This window comes from Lytechinus pictus, chromosome 3 (genome assembly GCF_037042905.1).
Source record: "Lytechinus pictus isolate F3 Inbred chromosome 3, Lp3.0, whole genome shotgun sequence".
NCBI classification, from domain to species: Eukaryota; Metazoa; Echinodermata; class Echinoidea; order Temnopleuroida; family Toxopneustidae; genus Lytechinus; species Lytechinus pictus.
In genome coordinates this window covers 21,847,985-21,864,282 of record NC_087247.1, presented here as the reverse complement: position 1 = coordinate 21,864,282, position 16,298 = coordinate 21,847,985, and the positions used below count along the sequence as shown (strand labels likewise).

Below are 16,298 nucleotides of genomic sequence, written 5' to 3'. Positions count from 1 at the left end.
ACATCTTAAAAACACGGGCATGATCCAATAACAATGATCATTATTGCAATACAGTGTAATATGTTGCTCCCGTCTATTGAAAATCGCCTTGCTTGCATAGTCTTCTAATCAAATTCAAATTAAGTTTTTTTGTATACATCTTGTAAAAACGACAATACAAAGCATAAAGTGAATGTGAGCTAATATCAGAAAGCAATTGACTTATGACGGCCACTCCCTGATTTCCGTTTATCACAAACCATATAATAATATCTTCCAGACCAGTAGGAACCCCAAAATAGGGGGTCAGACATGGCGTATGGGTAAAATTTTATAATAAGCGTGCTTATGAGCGAAGCGAGCGAGCGAAAATGTGAACCTTTATCATGTTTAATGCAAATTTTACAATCTGATTTTGTGATACTCAGAATAATTACCATATTTACCTTTTTTTGTTCCTTTTCTCCTCTTTCCTTGGTCGTGAAAGTTTTTTTTTTGGTCCATGGCCCCAACCACCCACCCCATCTGTAAGCTATCAGTTAATACTAAGAACAGTGCAGCTGTTTTATTCTTGAACTCCCATTCTAATCTCTTCACCCCGCTTTACGCGTAGTCTGCTGGGCAAACCCTTCGCTCGAGTTAAGGGTCTGAATGTGCAGCCTAATCATGCCTGTGTACTGAAGGCTCTCTGCCAGTTTTGTATGTGCTAGTCTTTGCGTGGAAGCACACTTGTTGATCAAAGTTCCAACAGGGTCTGTGCCTGCAGACTACTTTACGCGCGGCAGGTGTGTGCGTGTGTGTATATCTGCACCTTCAAGTAAAGCTACAGTTCCATCTACAAGCCTAACGATATGTACTTCACGAAAAATTATTTTATCTGTGCGGGTTGAAAGTCAGCGTAGTATTCCCGGTTCCATCCGGATTTTGATTTGTTTCGAAAATATGACGATGTTGCCCAACCAACTGCTCCCCTTTGTATTTCTTATAACTGCACTGGAAAGAACGACATGTCAGATCTTCCCAAGCCAGCAGGAGGATGGAGGGTCACAATTTCCAAGCTACCCAGGAGATGTAGGAGGAACTTGGTATCCACGTCCAGGAGGACCGGGAGCACCCGGGGAAGGTTTGCCAGGTCCATTGCCAGGAGGTCGTGGAGGAGGCTTTCCAGCAGGTCCAGTAGGACCAGGATCACCGGGAGCTAGAGGTAACTACCCAGGGAGACCAGGAGCCAATGGAGGGAGAGGAATGCCCCCACCTGCACCTGGCCTCCATCCAGGAGCTGTCGCATCAGGACCGGTATTTCCACCAATTGGCAGTGAATTAGGAACCAGTGATGGAGATCCAGGTCCCCAGCCAAGTTTTCAGGAAGGAGAAGGATGGGGTGCTCTACCCTCTGACTTCGATCCAGGTCTTGAAATGGGAGACCCCGACTTGGCTGGAAGTAGTCATGGGGTGGATCCAGCCATCGGGCCATACTCATCAAGTACGCTTTACGACAGTGGAGATGGACGAGGAGCAAGTATCAACGATGGATTTCACCATGACTCGACTGGAGGTAGGTGGTCTGTGGCTTGTAAATAAATTTGCAATTTACGTTTTCTTGTATATATCTTGTAAACCTCTGATGATTCAAAGTTTACGTGTGCACTCGACCTTAAAGACCATCTAAAGTTAATCCAAGTATCTAAACTTTCAATCAATTTAATTAACAAATAACCAAAAACGCAGATCTATATATATTGATCAAGCTAATTCAAATGATTTGGACCTACAAATTTAAGTTTTACTCCAAACTCATTTTAAATCAAACAAGAAACTTAACTGTGTAGGCTATTCGTCCCATACGTGAATACGTGTGTTGTAGTTTAATTAATATGTAGATTAAAAACAAATCTAAAAGCTGTTTACATTTTGATAAAGAAGCAACCCTTATCATAGACTCCAAAGATTTGGTCATGCTCAATGAAAGACAACAACTTGTATACATTTCCAAATTGTAAAGACACGCAGTTTACGTTTAACTGCCGGGATTTATAAAACATTACTTTGTGTAATTTTTTTTCTATCCCATCAATGGCTTCATTAAATTTGAAGCATTATTATAATCGATACTTTTTTACATGCAAGTGATTCAGCAGACGATCAAGTTTTATTATAGTACAATGAAATGACAGTGGATGAAATAACAGTAGTAATATAACTGTCTCCAGTATGGTGTGAACATGAATATTTGTCTGTAACCTCTGCAGTTCCCAGTGAAAGCTTTTTCTTTTCGTTCGGAGATTAAGGTCACAGACCCAGCCAAATCAATCTAAAATCCAGTTTCCTGTATCCCGTCGTTGTCTAAAAGAGTACACGTATTTAAAAACAAAAGGACAAACGTTATTGAATTGAATATGACTTTCAAACTATATTTCTCTCCATTCACGCTTAATGATTTTCTTGGTGAATTATTTCTATCATTAACCATGTTAACATATAGCTTTTAGCGTTTTGCTTTGTCACCTTTTTGGTATTTATTTAAGTTATTTTCCTTTGTGTTTCTATTATTTCCCATTGTACTTAGAGCTTATATAGGGCAACCGATCTATAATAATATTTGTTCTTTTCGTTATATTACATGTATATGTAATTATACATAAGTGTTTGGCAAGAAGTCTAAACATGGAAAAGTATAATGAAAACTATCGGGGCCAATCTGCATGGTAATGGTGATGTCTAATCAATATATCAGACATTTCCAAATGTAGGCCTATATTCCAGTAAATTATTACATTCCATTTTGATTTGATTTACAACTACAATAGTTGCACATCACAGAACTGAATTAATCAATTAATAGTTGACTGTATGGTAGCTATACTTGGATATTGTATTTGTACACAGGGTTTTACTCGACCCACATCCCTTTTGATATTGTTCTTTGTTCACTCCTTTTGTTCTAATTCTCTTTATTTGGTTCTTGCAAAATCATAGGGGCACGTCTCCCCTGCCCTCAGAAACGCCCATCCACTATTCGAAAATACTTCATTATCATCCTCTTTCTAGAAATCAACTTTATAATGCCTTTTCAGTATATATACGTTTACGTATTGTATTATCTGAGCCATTCTCCTCCCTCAAAGTTTGACCCCAAAGGTCACAGGAAAAAAAACCTCCGACATGTCTCACGTTTTTGGCCTCGTCTGAGTTCAACTTGAAAAGTCATTGGCTCATATGCATATGCTCATATGCGTTTTAACAGTCATTTTCTCGAAATCCCGGGGCGGACCTAGCTTTTGCCCATATCAACGGGGGGGGGGGGGGGGTGTGATTAGATGATCAAACAGTAACGGTCTGGGTGGGGGAGGGGTTAGAGGTAGACCTAATTACGGAAGTGTAAGTACATGTTAAGTTTATTCTTACAAACAATGAAGGGGTCTCATGAGTCTTAAACGAATAATGCGAGCTGAAATTTTTGGACACAGCAATGTATTTATTTTCTATCTGAAAATTCAACAATTTTAAGCGCTTTTTAAAATAATGAACAAGGTGCGTTTCTAAACAAAACAATAAATTCGAGCGCGAAGCGCGTGCCGATATTTTTGACGTAATGACTTGCTAATGCACTAGGACTGTGCGAGAATAATAATAAGTGAGTCTCTCACTGTAACAATTGATGCGAGTTGAATATTTTTTATAAACAGATCTGAAAGGGGGACTTTTTAAAGGCTGTTTGCAGAGACTCGTATGATGTGTTTCTCTTTGATCAAGTAATGCCAGCGCGAAGCGCGAACATTTTTATTTGTATATAGTGATCTTCCCGTTTATATATATTTTTTCATACTCCTAATATATTTCTTTTTCTTTTTCCTCCTTTCATTCCTTTCGCTGCGGCCCACTTGATTTGCCTATATAAGCCTGTCTCGTAAAGACTTGTAAAATAAAAAGTACGATTAATTATAAAATATTTAGTATCAGCCAATCATATTGAATGATATGGGCACCAGGGGCCCGTTGCAGAAAGAGTTGCAATCAAACGCAACTAATAAAATCTTGCGAAACTATATTTTCAGCCAATGAAGCACCCGTATTCGGGACTTGTGCTTGATATTTTGACTTGCGTTTAAACGCAACTCTTTCTGCAATAACAGGCCCCAGGATATCCATCTCTACAAAATCACGAATCTACCAGAATACTTTATACATGTACGGTATATACTCATAGATCAGTGCATAATAATAGTACAATTTATTTATCTCCCCAAATAATTACATTACATAAATACAGCCATTGCTGATTGTAATGACAAAATATGTACTAAACACAACAAACAAGTCATTTCATTTCATTTCAATTCATTTCCATTTCATTTATTTTCATAATTCTCGTTTGACACTAAAAAAGAAAGCAACAACAATTACAATACATGTACATAATATATGATGTAAATTTACAGACAAATGAAAAGTATACTAATAACATTAACATGATAGGCCTTCATTCATTCAAGTGATAAGTAATTGGAGCGCCTTGAGTACCAACAAGGTGGATACGTGCGCGTTATAAATCCTATAGTATAGTATTTATTTATAGCTTAATATTTAAGTAAAAGAAATATGATTGGTGATACTGAAAAACAAGCTGGTAGAACTGCTGCTCATGTGAAATACGTTGTGAGTAATAAATGGTGGAAGGCGGATACAACTTTATGACATTGACTATACCAGTTTGATTTTCATATACATGTATATAGACAATACATTTGAAGGGGTCAAAAGCAATAACAATTGATAAATCTAGACATCCTTGCATAATGTATGCAAATACAAATTCACATCCACGAACAATACACATTCTTTTTCGCTATATGCATATTTTTTCAAAGGATGTGAAATAACGAGGACGTTGCACAGCTGCATGTGCAACGTCCTCGTTATTTTACATCCTTTGAAAATATGGTTAAAACTGGAGAGAAGAATATGATGTGCATCTTGATAACGAAGAAAAAGCATGAGTTTACGTTTAAGCTAATCTGATGGAAGAGTATTCCAGTACTTTGGTCATATGAATATTATTGTTTTTATGTAAAAACTGCTCGAGTTCGATTGATCGCTCTGACGCGTAAAATATCTGCGTAGAACAAGTAAGCGTATTTTTCTACTACCCACTTTCTTGCATCTGTATTGATCCGTGCTTTCTTTTCTCCTTAGAAGTTACTAGGTTGGCCAACAAGTTTAGAAACGAAACTCCTCTGAAATTAGTTTTACAATTTTATTCAAAATCTATAAGGTGTGTGGTTACCATTTTCCTTAGTTCATTTGCCACTAGCAGAACATTCACAAGTTTAAAGCCAAGGCCCTATTACACGTACCGGGTTTAAAGGGATGCTCCGGGCTGAAAATGATAAGATTTAAACATGCAGATAAAGAAAAATCAGACAAACAAAACACTGAAAATTTGATTCAAATCGGATAAGGAATTATAAAGTTATCCTGGTTATGGCATTTTAAAGATTTGCATTATTCCGGTGAAACAGGCATGTCTGCATGAATATTCAATGAGCAAATTGATGATGTCATATCCCCACTTGTTCTTTTGTATTTTATTATATGAAATTAGGTTTATTCATTATTTTTTTCTACCAAGAACTGAAAAAAAAATGGATTGACAACTGATTTAGTGCATTAGATATTCATTGCTGCAACGTATTTCATTATAAAGGAGACACATCATTCACACAGCATGTATGAAAAAATGAAACAATTATGATTTCATGTAATAACATAAGAAAAAGATAGGTTGGGATGGGACATCATCAGCCCACCTAATGAATATTCATAATAACGTGCATATAACTATTTTATCAAAATATTGCTAAACTTTAAAATTCAATAACTTTGGTATTTGTCATCAAATTTTGATAAAATTTTCAGCATTTTGCTCTGTGAATTTTACTCTATTTATTTAGATATAAATATTTTCAGCCCGGAGTACCCCTTTAAATACCAATCTTGACAATATTTGATTTTTTTTTGGTGAATCAATGTTTTTTTTTATTAAAAGTACGGGAATTTTGCTGTATAATGATTTTCTCTGGGCTTAGAAGTGCTTAAATTGTTCTTCAGTGTATTCATTGTAACTAATACTGACTAAAAAGAACTCTTGAGAAAATTTTGACCATCGACTTTTAAATCCCATCACGAAGGGTGCACTGCTCTTAAAATATCTTAAGACGAGAAAGGTACTATTAGCGTGCTTGTGTAATCTTTATTGGAACCCCTGCAAGGTAGTTACTTATGATTTTAGCACACAATATTTTCACAAATATATGGCGAATCTGGATCTCCTTCAACTGACTTTTTTTCATTTATTGCTTTCGTTGTAATTCTCACGTTTTTTTTGTTCGTTTGAATTATAATAGATCACATACACAACAACGATGCTGCAGGAACTGACGACAATGGCTCGAACAGAGACACAAACTCCGGTAAGTTTACAACAAAACTAGATTCTCATCACGATTATCTTTGAACGACCTTGAGGACGGAAACTGCCATTTCCACTACGATAATACCCCGCCACACCAACGAAACCCACTCCAAACCATCCAATGGGAATGTAATTGAAAATAATGTAGTAGTTCTGATCGGTCTGCATTCGGTTCTGTTGGTGTGACTGCATGCGACCGCCAAGCTGGACGCACAGGGCAAAATGTACCCCAACTTTAGGAATAAAAAGAAAGAGTAATAAGAGATTGGCGAATTGTATCTGATTGCAAGAAAGGATCTGTTTGCAAACTTATTATTTTATAACATCACATTGTATTTGTTGCATGTTGAGAAAATATTTGAAAGAGTTTTAAAGCCCTTAAAAACGAGCGGATTGCCGATACGCCACATTGTATTCTACAATGAAAAACAGATGTGATCAGAGCATGGATCCTACTAGAACCATGATCAGAGCTAGGTCACATAGAAGAGATATGTGTTAATACTCAGGGGCGTAAATAGCCCGGGGATAGGCCTATACATCTCCAACTTTCAAAATTGTGGGGATGCTGTGTACAAATGCCCCTGCCCAGGTGGCAAGGTAGAGCTTCATTTGTTTTTAATGAAATGGTACTTTATGATTATAAACATAAGTTATCATTAACATCATCGCAATTATTATAATCATTATCAGTTATTATAATCATTATACATTGAAAAATGAAATTAATTAAATTCTTTAGAAGAAAAACTTTTTACATGACCGTATACATACGTGCACTCGCACCCACACACGCCCACGTATTGCATGTGTATAATGTTCCAACTCGACATTACCGAGTGTCCAATATATTTTGTATGGTTATGAAAATAATATATTCCCCCTTCAGAGAACTAAGCATGTTGCCTTTTAACGAGTTAAACGGCGTTAAAAGTAAACGATGTTAAAAGAAAATAAAACGTTAATCATCTAAAAGCTACCTTTTTTCACTTGTTTACAGGATTAAAGCCTGGAGAGCAAGAATCCGTAAAAAGTATTGGTAAGTTGTCTCCAGCCTCCCATCTAAATTTTATTTCAAGAAATTATTTGCTCGTATATAGCACCCCTTTTCTTTTACCTTGGTCACATTTGCTCTACGGCGGCCGTAAGGCGAGTCGAAAACAGCCGTTTTAACATTTTTTTTACCAGCTGCATAATTTTATAGGTGGTTTGAATTAAAATTAATAATACGACTGTTTTCGACTCGCCGTACGGCCGCCGTAGAGCAAATGTGACCAAGGTATTACTAACAACATGGACCTATTAGAGATGGACAAGCATCGCATTGTTAATGAATTCACTAACATGGATTGTGTCCGTCATTGTGCTCTGAATAACATTCTCTTCATATTTTTCTACTTTCAAGTTCCGCCGTCAATTAGGCGATGAGTTGAAAGACGCAGTTCGTGATTAGACACTCTGGCCTTTCGCAAACCACACGGACGCTAATATTACCATGGGTGTCGATCGGTATTCTTGGTTGGGGGGGATGATTCACACAAAAGTTCTTGTGGATGGGGATCTTTCAACATTACCCCCACTAAAATCACAAGTTAGGACATTTTGGAGTAATTGATATGCATGGTGTTCTTGGAAACTCCTTCATTGTTGTAGTGTACTGTACTTATATAATTTTTTTTTTAATTCAATTTGTGTTACAAGTAAGACTATTCTAAACTCATACGAAAGAAAAAAATGACAAAAATTGTCTGGACCATGTGCATAGTGATCTGTTTACTGAGCATGATGTATACACAGGGGCGTCGATCCATTTTTCAGATTGGGGGGGGGGGGGAATCATGAATCAACGTTCCAAAGGCGCTCGATCATACAAAACGAACAAACTCACCCACACACTAGGCCTATATTATATATATGCATACATATATATATGACTCATGAGAAATAGACACATATCTTACCCTCACCAACAATGCGAGCGCGAAGCGCGAGCTGATTTTTTTTAGTATGACACGAAAACAGGAAAAATGTACCTGTTTAGGTTTGTTTGTAGTAACTCATGAGGAGCATAAATACATGAATCTCACTAGAGAGCGAGCTAAAAATTTCTTTATATTCTGACGTGAAAGCTTGATATTCTAAGCATTTTTGGTACCAATGATTAAGATGGGTATCTAGAAGAACAATAGATGCGAGCGCAAAGCGCCAGCTGAAAATTTTGATATTTCGATCTGGAAAAAAAAGACAGTTTAATGGACGCTTTTAATAAAGAACAAGATATATATATCCATCAAAAGATTATTGCAAATCGAAGCGGGAATTCTTTTGAGGTATAGAACTGAAAGCGGGACATTCTATTCACCTATTTAATCATGAAAAGTATGGGGTTTTGGTACAGAAATGATGCAAGCGCGAAGCGCGAGCTGAAAATTTTTATATTCCAATCTGAAAAGCAGACATTTTGAGCACGATTTTAAATCAAAATCGAGTTGGTATCTCAATCTCGCTTGCTGGTTTCAGTGTAGCATTACAATCTTATTTTTTAGTTGCACATGCGGAATTATTGGGAGGTGGCAAAACGATATGTTCCCCCCAAATATTTTCATTGGTGGGGTGATCGCCCCCCCCCCCCCCCCGAATCGACGCCTCTGTGTATACAATGTCTCTCTTAAATCTAACCTGACTGGCAATATTTTTTTTCTTAATGCATGATGATAACATGCAGATTCGGACCAATTAAGACTAGCACAAATTACAAACTATGTGGCTTCTCGTGCGCCATCGGGCTTACCGTCATTCCATAGAGCTATTACTGTATGTAATAGCTATATGGTCATTCCTTAGACGATTTATCTTGCCACCCTTTTACTCCCGTTTATTGTCCACCCTTTTGAATTAATTGATGTATTAAAATTATTTTTTTCACCACTGGTGGGATGGAACACCCTATCAACAAAAGTTGTTTTTCGTTGGGGTCCTTTTATGTCATGTGTTAAAAATATCATATACAAAAACATTTCACTCTTTTTCATCCTGAACCTCCACCCATCTGTTTAATAGTCCTGAAAAAGAATGTTTTTAATTAATAACAATATACACAAATTGCGAAGGAAACAAACTGATTGATGACATAATCATCACTATAATTATCATGATCAAACTTTTAATTTTTTCATCATCATTATTATAATTTTTCTACCCTAAATTATTGGGGGGGGGGGGATGATAATACAGGCCATCCCCCCCACTTGAAATATTGGGGGGGGGGGGATATATCCCCCCCATCCCCCCGTGATCGACACCCATGCCCCTAACACAAAAGTTAACGCTTAATCATACACTTGATTTTTAAGATTGATTGTACATTATAGTCAATAGAATGAAACGTAGAAAACTTCTCTACAATCAATGCTAAGCTTTGTGTTACAGGGTGGTTGCAGGCCTTTTAAATCTGCTTTTCCTTTGCAAAATTCTTTCCCGCGACACCCGCACCATACATGCATGTACATTACGACTGATGGCTGGAGATTTTCGAAATGCAGGACCTACAATAGATTATGACATGGATAAGAAAGTGGTTTTTCAAACAAATCGAGTACATATTGAGTAAGGAAAAAGTTACTGAATTAAGGCTTAGATATAGATCATTACAGTCCATCGAATCGATATTGCATTTAATGTGGATTATTGGTGGATCTCTGGCAATTGATTCCATGGGTCAAATCACCTCTCCAGCAGAAACCATTTCGCATGCGTTGATTATGTACACAGCATGTATACGTCTGAACAAGGAGTTACCTTGGTCTGTGAACACGTACCAGCCGAAATTTCTTTTGTTTACTCCTACACAAACGATATGCCTCTAGCACACAATGTAATGGGCATTATGTTTTATTTTCCCCAGAAATGGGGGATTAGATTCGAATTCCCGGGGGACCACTTCCATTGATGAGTGGATACCAGGCACGACCATGCGGTTTCGAAAAGCACCCTAAACAAGGGAAGCAAGGCTTTTCCAGATTATGAAAATGCATCTCTTAACAAGTATTTAGCTTGTGAAACCTTACAAGACAAGTATTGAAAACATATCCTCCTTTTCAGTATTTTAAACATCGTTTTTGACACCCTTATAACGTTACATAGGCCTATACGTAACGTACTTGCCCACTCTTTCCCTTTTTACGCGTGGTCGCGCCTGGTATCCACTCTTCAATGGAAGTGGGCCCCCCGGGCGGCCTCTCGAGCTCTGGGAGGAACCAAATGTGGCTTTGGAAAGTCGTCCTAAATCGGATATATCGCTGTTACCATAGTAGCAACCAGAATTTTGCACACGAAACGCAGATTGAATGTTTCCGTTCCAGATGCGAAACGAAAACAAATCTCATGTCACACAATTTGCATTGCAGGACAGAGTTTTACGACCAGGGGAGTGTTTCATCAACATTTTCATTCGACAAGTTGTCAGATCTGACATCTTTCTCTGATGTTGATTGGCTGAGAGGTACTGTTACTATGGTAACTGTCGGATAAAATGGGACTTGTCGGATAAAACGTCCGACAAGTCCTTTCATGAAACGCCCCCCTGGACGACGGGCCCAAAAGTCTCTTCCAAAATCAACTACCGTCGCAAATAAGCGTTCGCGTTCTCCAACGAAAGGTCGGGACTGATATTGCACAAACTGTATGCACAGAAGATGATAAACCACTTAAAATCGACGTGCAGTTCTGGTTTACCTTTGACAATCTTAGTTCCATGTGTTTTATTTGGGAAAATGTATGCATATTTTAAGATAGAGGCAATATTGTGTTTGATTGTCTATTATTTATAATCCAATTTTTCAAATTTTCCTCCTAATATTCCAGAGATAAATGATGGCTCAAATCGTGTACAGAGCGTTTATCGCTTAATGCTGTTGGGGTCATAATGTGCATGCGGAAGTGTGCGGATCAAATAATAACATATTTATGCCACAAAATCGTCTGCTTCTTAATTTTGCTGCTTCAAATCTAAAGCATGTTGATTGAAAAACATTTTCTAACACATGGTATCAGCCAACAAAACCAAACACCAGGAAAGCTGTCCCTTTGTAAAAAAAAATCAGATATGCCTTGGTAGTCGCTATTGTCAAAACACCTGTTTGTTCTCATTAAAATGCACATAATCACGAGGCGGCGGATCTCGTTTGATCAAAGAAATGATAGCGTTGAATGTCCATCTATAATAGGTCCATGTTTCAACGGCGCAATGCGTTTCAGTAATGTTCCCCAAAACACCACATTAAAAGTACAAAGAAACCTCAAGAATAAAGTGTGCTCAATGATATAAGAATATTGTACATATTTACACAAAAAGGTGCAAAAATGCACCTGAAACCCAAAACACCATATCATGACGTTTTATTTGTCTAGCTAAGACAGTTTGCATCCAAGAAACCCGAAACACCATATCTTGGCGTTTTATTTGTCTAGCTAAGACAGTTTGCATCCAAGAAACCCGAAACACCATATCTTGGCGTTTTATTTGTCTAGCTAAGACAGTTTGCATTCAAAAGGGTTCGAATTTTCAAAAAAAATAATATTACATCGAGATCTAATCTCCTTACAGGACAAGTTCACTTCAACAAAAAGTTAAATTGACTAAAAAGAGAAAATCCAACAAGCATAACACTGAAAACTTCATCAAAATAGGATGTTCAATAAGAAAGTTGTGATATTTTAAAGTTTTGTTTAATCTCACAAAATAGTTATTCGGTATGCAAATGAGGGCACTGATGACATCACTCACTATTTCTTTTGTATTTCATTGTATGAAATATGAAATATTGAAATTTTATCCTCATTGTCGTGTGAAACATAGTTTTATTCCTCTCTGAACATGTAAAACTACCATTGTTTTAACATGTTTTGCTTCATTCAAGTTGGTCATTATTGTCAAATCTGTAAAAATTGAAATATTGTATAATTCAAACAATAAAAACAAGAGAAACAGTGAGTGAGGGACATCATTGACTCTCTCATTTGCATATCACTGATATGACTGAGTTGTGCATATAACTGTTTTGTTATAAAAATAAGCGAAACTTTAAAATGTCATAATTTTCTTATTTCATATCCAATTTCAATGATATTTTCAGCATTATGTTTGTTTGATTTTTTTCTCTATTGATTCAAATCGACATTTTTCTGGGATGGACTTGAGCTTTAAGGGTGCCACATGGAACTCTTTGTCTTTTTTAGTGATTCTGATTTTGCATTTCAGTCAGGGTCTCGCGGTTTTACATCCCTTTCATTAATGACAATGATGCCAATTGCTCTGGTGATAGCAATCATGTGTTTTATGTAAGGGTAAGTAGCATTATTTCATTATCAAAATCAAAGGGAAATTGTGTATTTTTAAATGCTTTATTTGATGTACACAGCTGACCAAATCTAATTAACGTTTTTTTTTCTTATATTTACCTTCTAATGACATAGGAATCCGTCAAAATATGACCGCACCAGGGACAAAAGACGATGACTTCAATTACGTTGGAATGTATATAACTGTAGCTGTCTGCATCACATTCATGGTTACCTTAGTCGCCATTGGTCTTATTCGTGGTCCACAAGGCCCATTTAAGACCAAACGAACAGAAGAGGAGATTGCAAGGGGCCTCGGCGGTGGTCGAACGGCGGGGAACGTCATCGTGTTGTCAGACGGCGTAGAGACGCGGACAGATGCGCAGTGGGAGCAACAACCGCTGCGCGCTGAATGCAACGACGCGGTTGCGGATGTCCGCGTTAATTGCGAGGCTTCCGAAGAAGTCTCCGAGGGATCAACGGCAGTTGCAATGGCTGAAATAGTAGACAAAGAAGAAGGCGTTTGAATTATGAAACGTTCATCACTTATCATCACTGACCCAGCATTCAAGATATCTGAAACTCGGTTGACAAACGTCCCTCCCGTACTTTGCCACTGTTGCGTATAATGTATGACTTTCTTCTCCTCGCGGAAGTTTGTGTTTCCTCTATATGGAGTTTAATTCCTGTCTGGGTGTGTTTACCTCAAGTTTCTTTCTATATTTTGTTATTAAATACAATTGAGTTACGTTATTTTAATAGCCACAACATTTACTTAGACAAAAATCCGATTGAAAAAAAAAGATTATCTGGCAAAAAATGTTTTGGGACTATATCAATTCTATATTGAGCTAGAGGGGATTGGTTTCTTCAAGTGTACTTGAAACGGTGCATCTTAACCACTGCAAGCCCATCGATCGCCGGCAGAGTTTACTTCATGGACATTCCTAGAATACCTATTATGTTCTGCTCGTCTACTATCAAAAGTTTAGTTTAGCATTATTATTATCATTATTATTAAAATGAGTCGAGTTTCTTTGAAATGGAAATGGAACTCTTTTCTTCACTCGATTTTAAGTACTATAGTAACAGTTAACTATTAAATTCCAGATTCAATGTTCAAGCATCGTAATCATGACCATAGATTGTTGTAGATTCATCTTTGATAGCTATAGTGTTGATAGCGAGGTTAAAGATATACCCATTGGTAGAGATGTTCACGGTCGGGATCAATCCAGGAAAATGTGACCAAAGTACAATTCTAACTTATAGAATCAACCTCTGTGATTAGCTGATCAGCTGATAGGTTCCAGAATGTCAAGGTGACCGGACATGAAATACGTCTTTCTAGTACAGTTACAATAGTCATGATGATAATGTTCCGATTGTATGGTCTTTAATGAGAAACAAAGGGTATATATACTATGCGTTTTATTCAATGATGTCCCCCAACCAATCAGTGCATGTGCTTATAATGAGGGCTGGTGTGATTCAAGAATAATTGGACAACAAATTCCCTTTCAAGTCAAAGACCTATACTCAATGCTTTGCGTGATCCTGACACTTGCTTGTTTGTAAGTAACCACGCAGAATTCACGCAATAAGAGATCTCTTGTCTTTAAACCAACTACTCTTGAACTGTGATGGATTTCTCTTAAACTATTTTAAGACAATAACAATTGTATTATTCAAAGATTGGATTTTAACTTTAGCTGATGCGAATAAAAATTATTGACTCTCTGATTTAGCACCCGATAATATGTTCCACTTGAGCTCTTGCAACCGCGAGGCAGAACGCCTTTGGAGACATAGATAATGTATTGTCAAATGCTTTTCATGACAATGCAGTCTTTGTCAAGGGTTGATGAATCCAACCAGCAGATTCGTCACGGACTCTGGACAAACGACATACTTCAAATTTTTCGTAAGCTGCGAAACGTAGGACGAAACTTCTGTTTCGATTCACCAATTTTCGACAAAGACGTTCCAGCTTTCCATTATAATTTGACTTGCATTTTTTATTTTGTTGCTGTGTTCTAGGATTTTTTCTACCTCGCGGTGCAAAAACGCAATTTTCTCAAACTAACCAACAGCTTTATAAAGCACCGGCTTAGAAAGCTCAATACAGATGTGGCGCTACGGGAGGGGCTTGCCCCCACCCCCTTGAATCCACGCCTACAAAAATACTACCTCACTGCGCTTGTGATTAATGTTTTTGTGGCAATCTCGGCACCAATTTTAGTTTCATTCAATTTGTTACTGCTTCCGTTACATGATGCATGCCAATGCTTGGAATATTTCTTGGATTAATTGTCTCGGTCACTTCTAGGATGCTTTTTATTTCATGATTTAAAAATCATTTTCGAAATGACTAAACATGGTTCTGTTATGCACATCAGGGTCAGGCCAGTGTATTTTGAAAGGGGGGGGGGGACTTCTTAAAGATAAAGAATTGCAAACCCATGCCTCTCTTTTTGGCATTCTTATTTCTCCCCTTTTCCTTTTCCCATCACTTCAAACAAACAAAATCATAGGAGATCATATCTCCTGTTGACCCCGTAGCACCTCCATTGCTTTAGATGCAAACGTCATGTAATTTCGGAGCCTCTCACTACGGACATTATTTTGACAAAAGTTTTAAGAGCTTTTTCATGATTCAGTGTAGAAGTCTGTTGGATTTTTACGTACACATTACATTCAAAAGTATACACAAAAGTATACTCATATTATTGGTCAACAGTAATTTTATGATATTGGTGAATATTGTGCCTGGCCCAAAAATGTTGCCAAAACCCCAAAACTCTGGTTCTTTTTAAGCACATTTGTAACGAAAAAATGCCACAATCAATATGTATCACTATTTTTGGTCGAACTTATAACAGGAATTCTAAAACACGTCGGGTTTTATCAATCCTTATTAAAAATGTTGTGGGCTTGAAAAAACATGTCTATACATGTAAGTGTATTGGAGGAATGTTGGGCAAAGATGCATGCTTGCGCACATTTGCTCATATTGGACCAATTCACCAGTAATGTGCCTTTCATTATAATAACGTCAAAGCTTGCCAAGTTTTATTTCGATTTTATTTGTTCATTTTTATCTAAAATTTCATCTAATGTATTATGCTGATGAAATCGAGTTTCCGAAATTCTTTGGATTATAATTTTGAAATGAACCAAAATATTTTTAACATTTGGAATTAAGTATATTAAAAGATAAATTTTGTTGAATAATATTGCTGAATCTTATTTGGTTTAGTCTTTAGTCATGGTCGCTTGGATTTATTTAAAATCTAGAAATTCAATGTTTATACTTTCATACGAGATAAAATATGATACAATTACTTTCTCATACGTTTGTGATGTTCATTATTCAAATATATTGTCTTTATAACAATAAAGAGTTTTAAATATTAGTCATTTTATGAAAGCGTCCTTTTCAAAAGTCAGTTATATTTTGTGCGACAAAGTTAGTATACGAGTTGGTAAGATTAGTTCATTTTTTTCA

At 36.9% G+C, this 16,298-nt stretch overlaps 1 protein-coding gene across 1 annotated transcript; it reads left to right on the top strand.

The window, feature by feature from the left end:
• Positions 1-559: 559 nt before the first annotated feature.
• LOC129257622 (collagen alpha-1(III) chain-like) lies at positions 560-16,211 on the top strand. Its single transcript, XM_054895997.2, has 4 exons — positions 560-1,534; positions 6,384-6,449; positions 7,452-7,490; positions 12,926-16,211. The coding sequence occupies exons 1-4, from the start codon at positions 922-924 to the stop codon at positions 13,315-13,317; spliced, it is 1,110 nt and encodes a 369-aa protein (XP_054751972.2). The 5' UTR covers positions 560-921; the 3' UTR covers positions 13,318-16,211.
• The last annotated feature ends 87 nt before the right edge of the window (positions 16,212-16,298 follow it).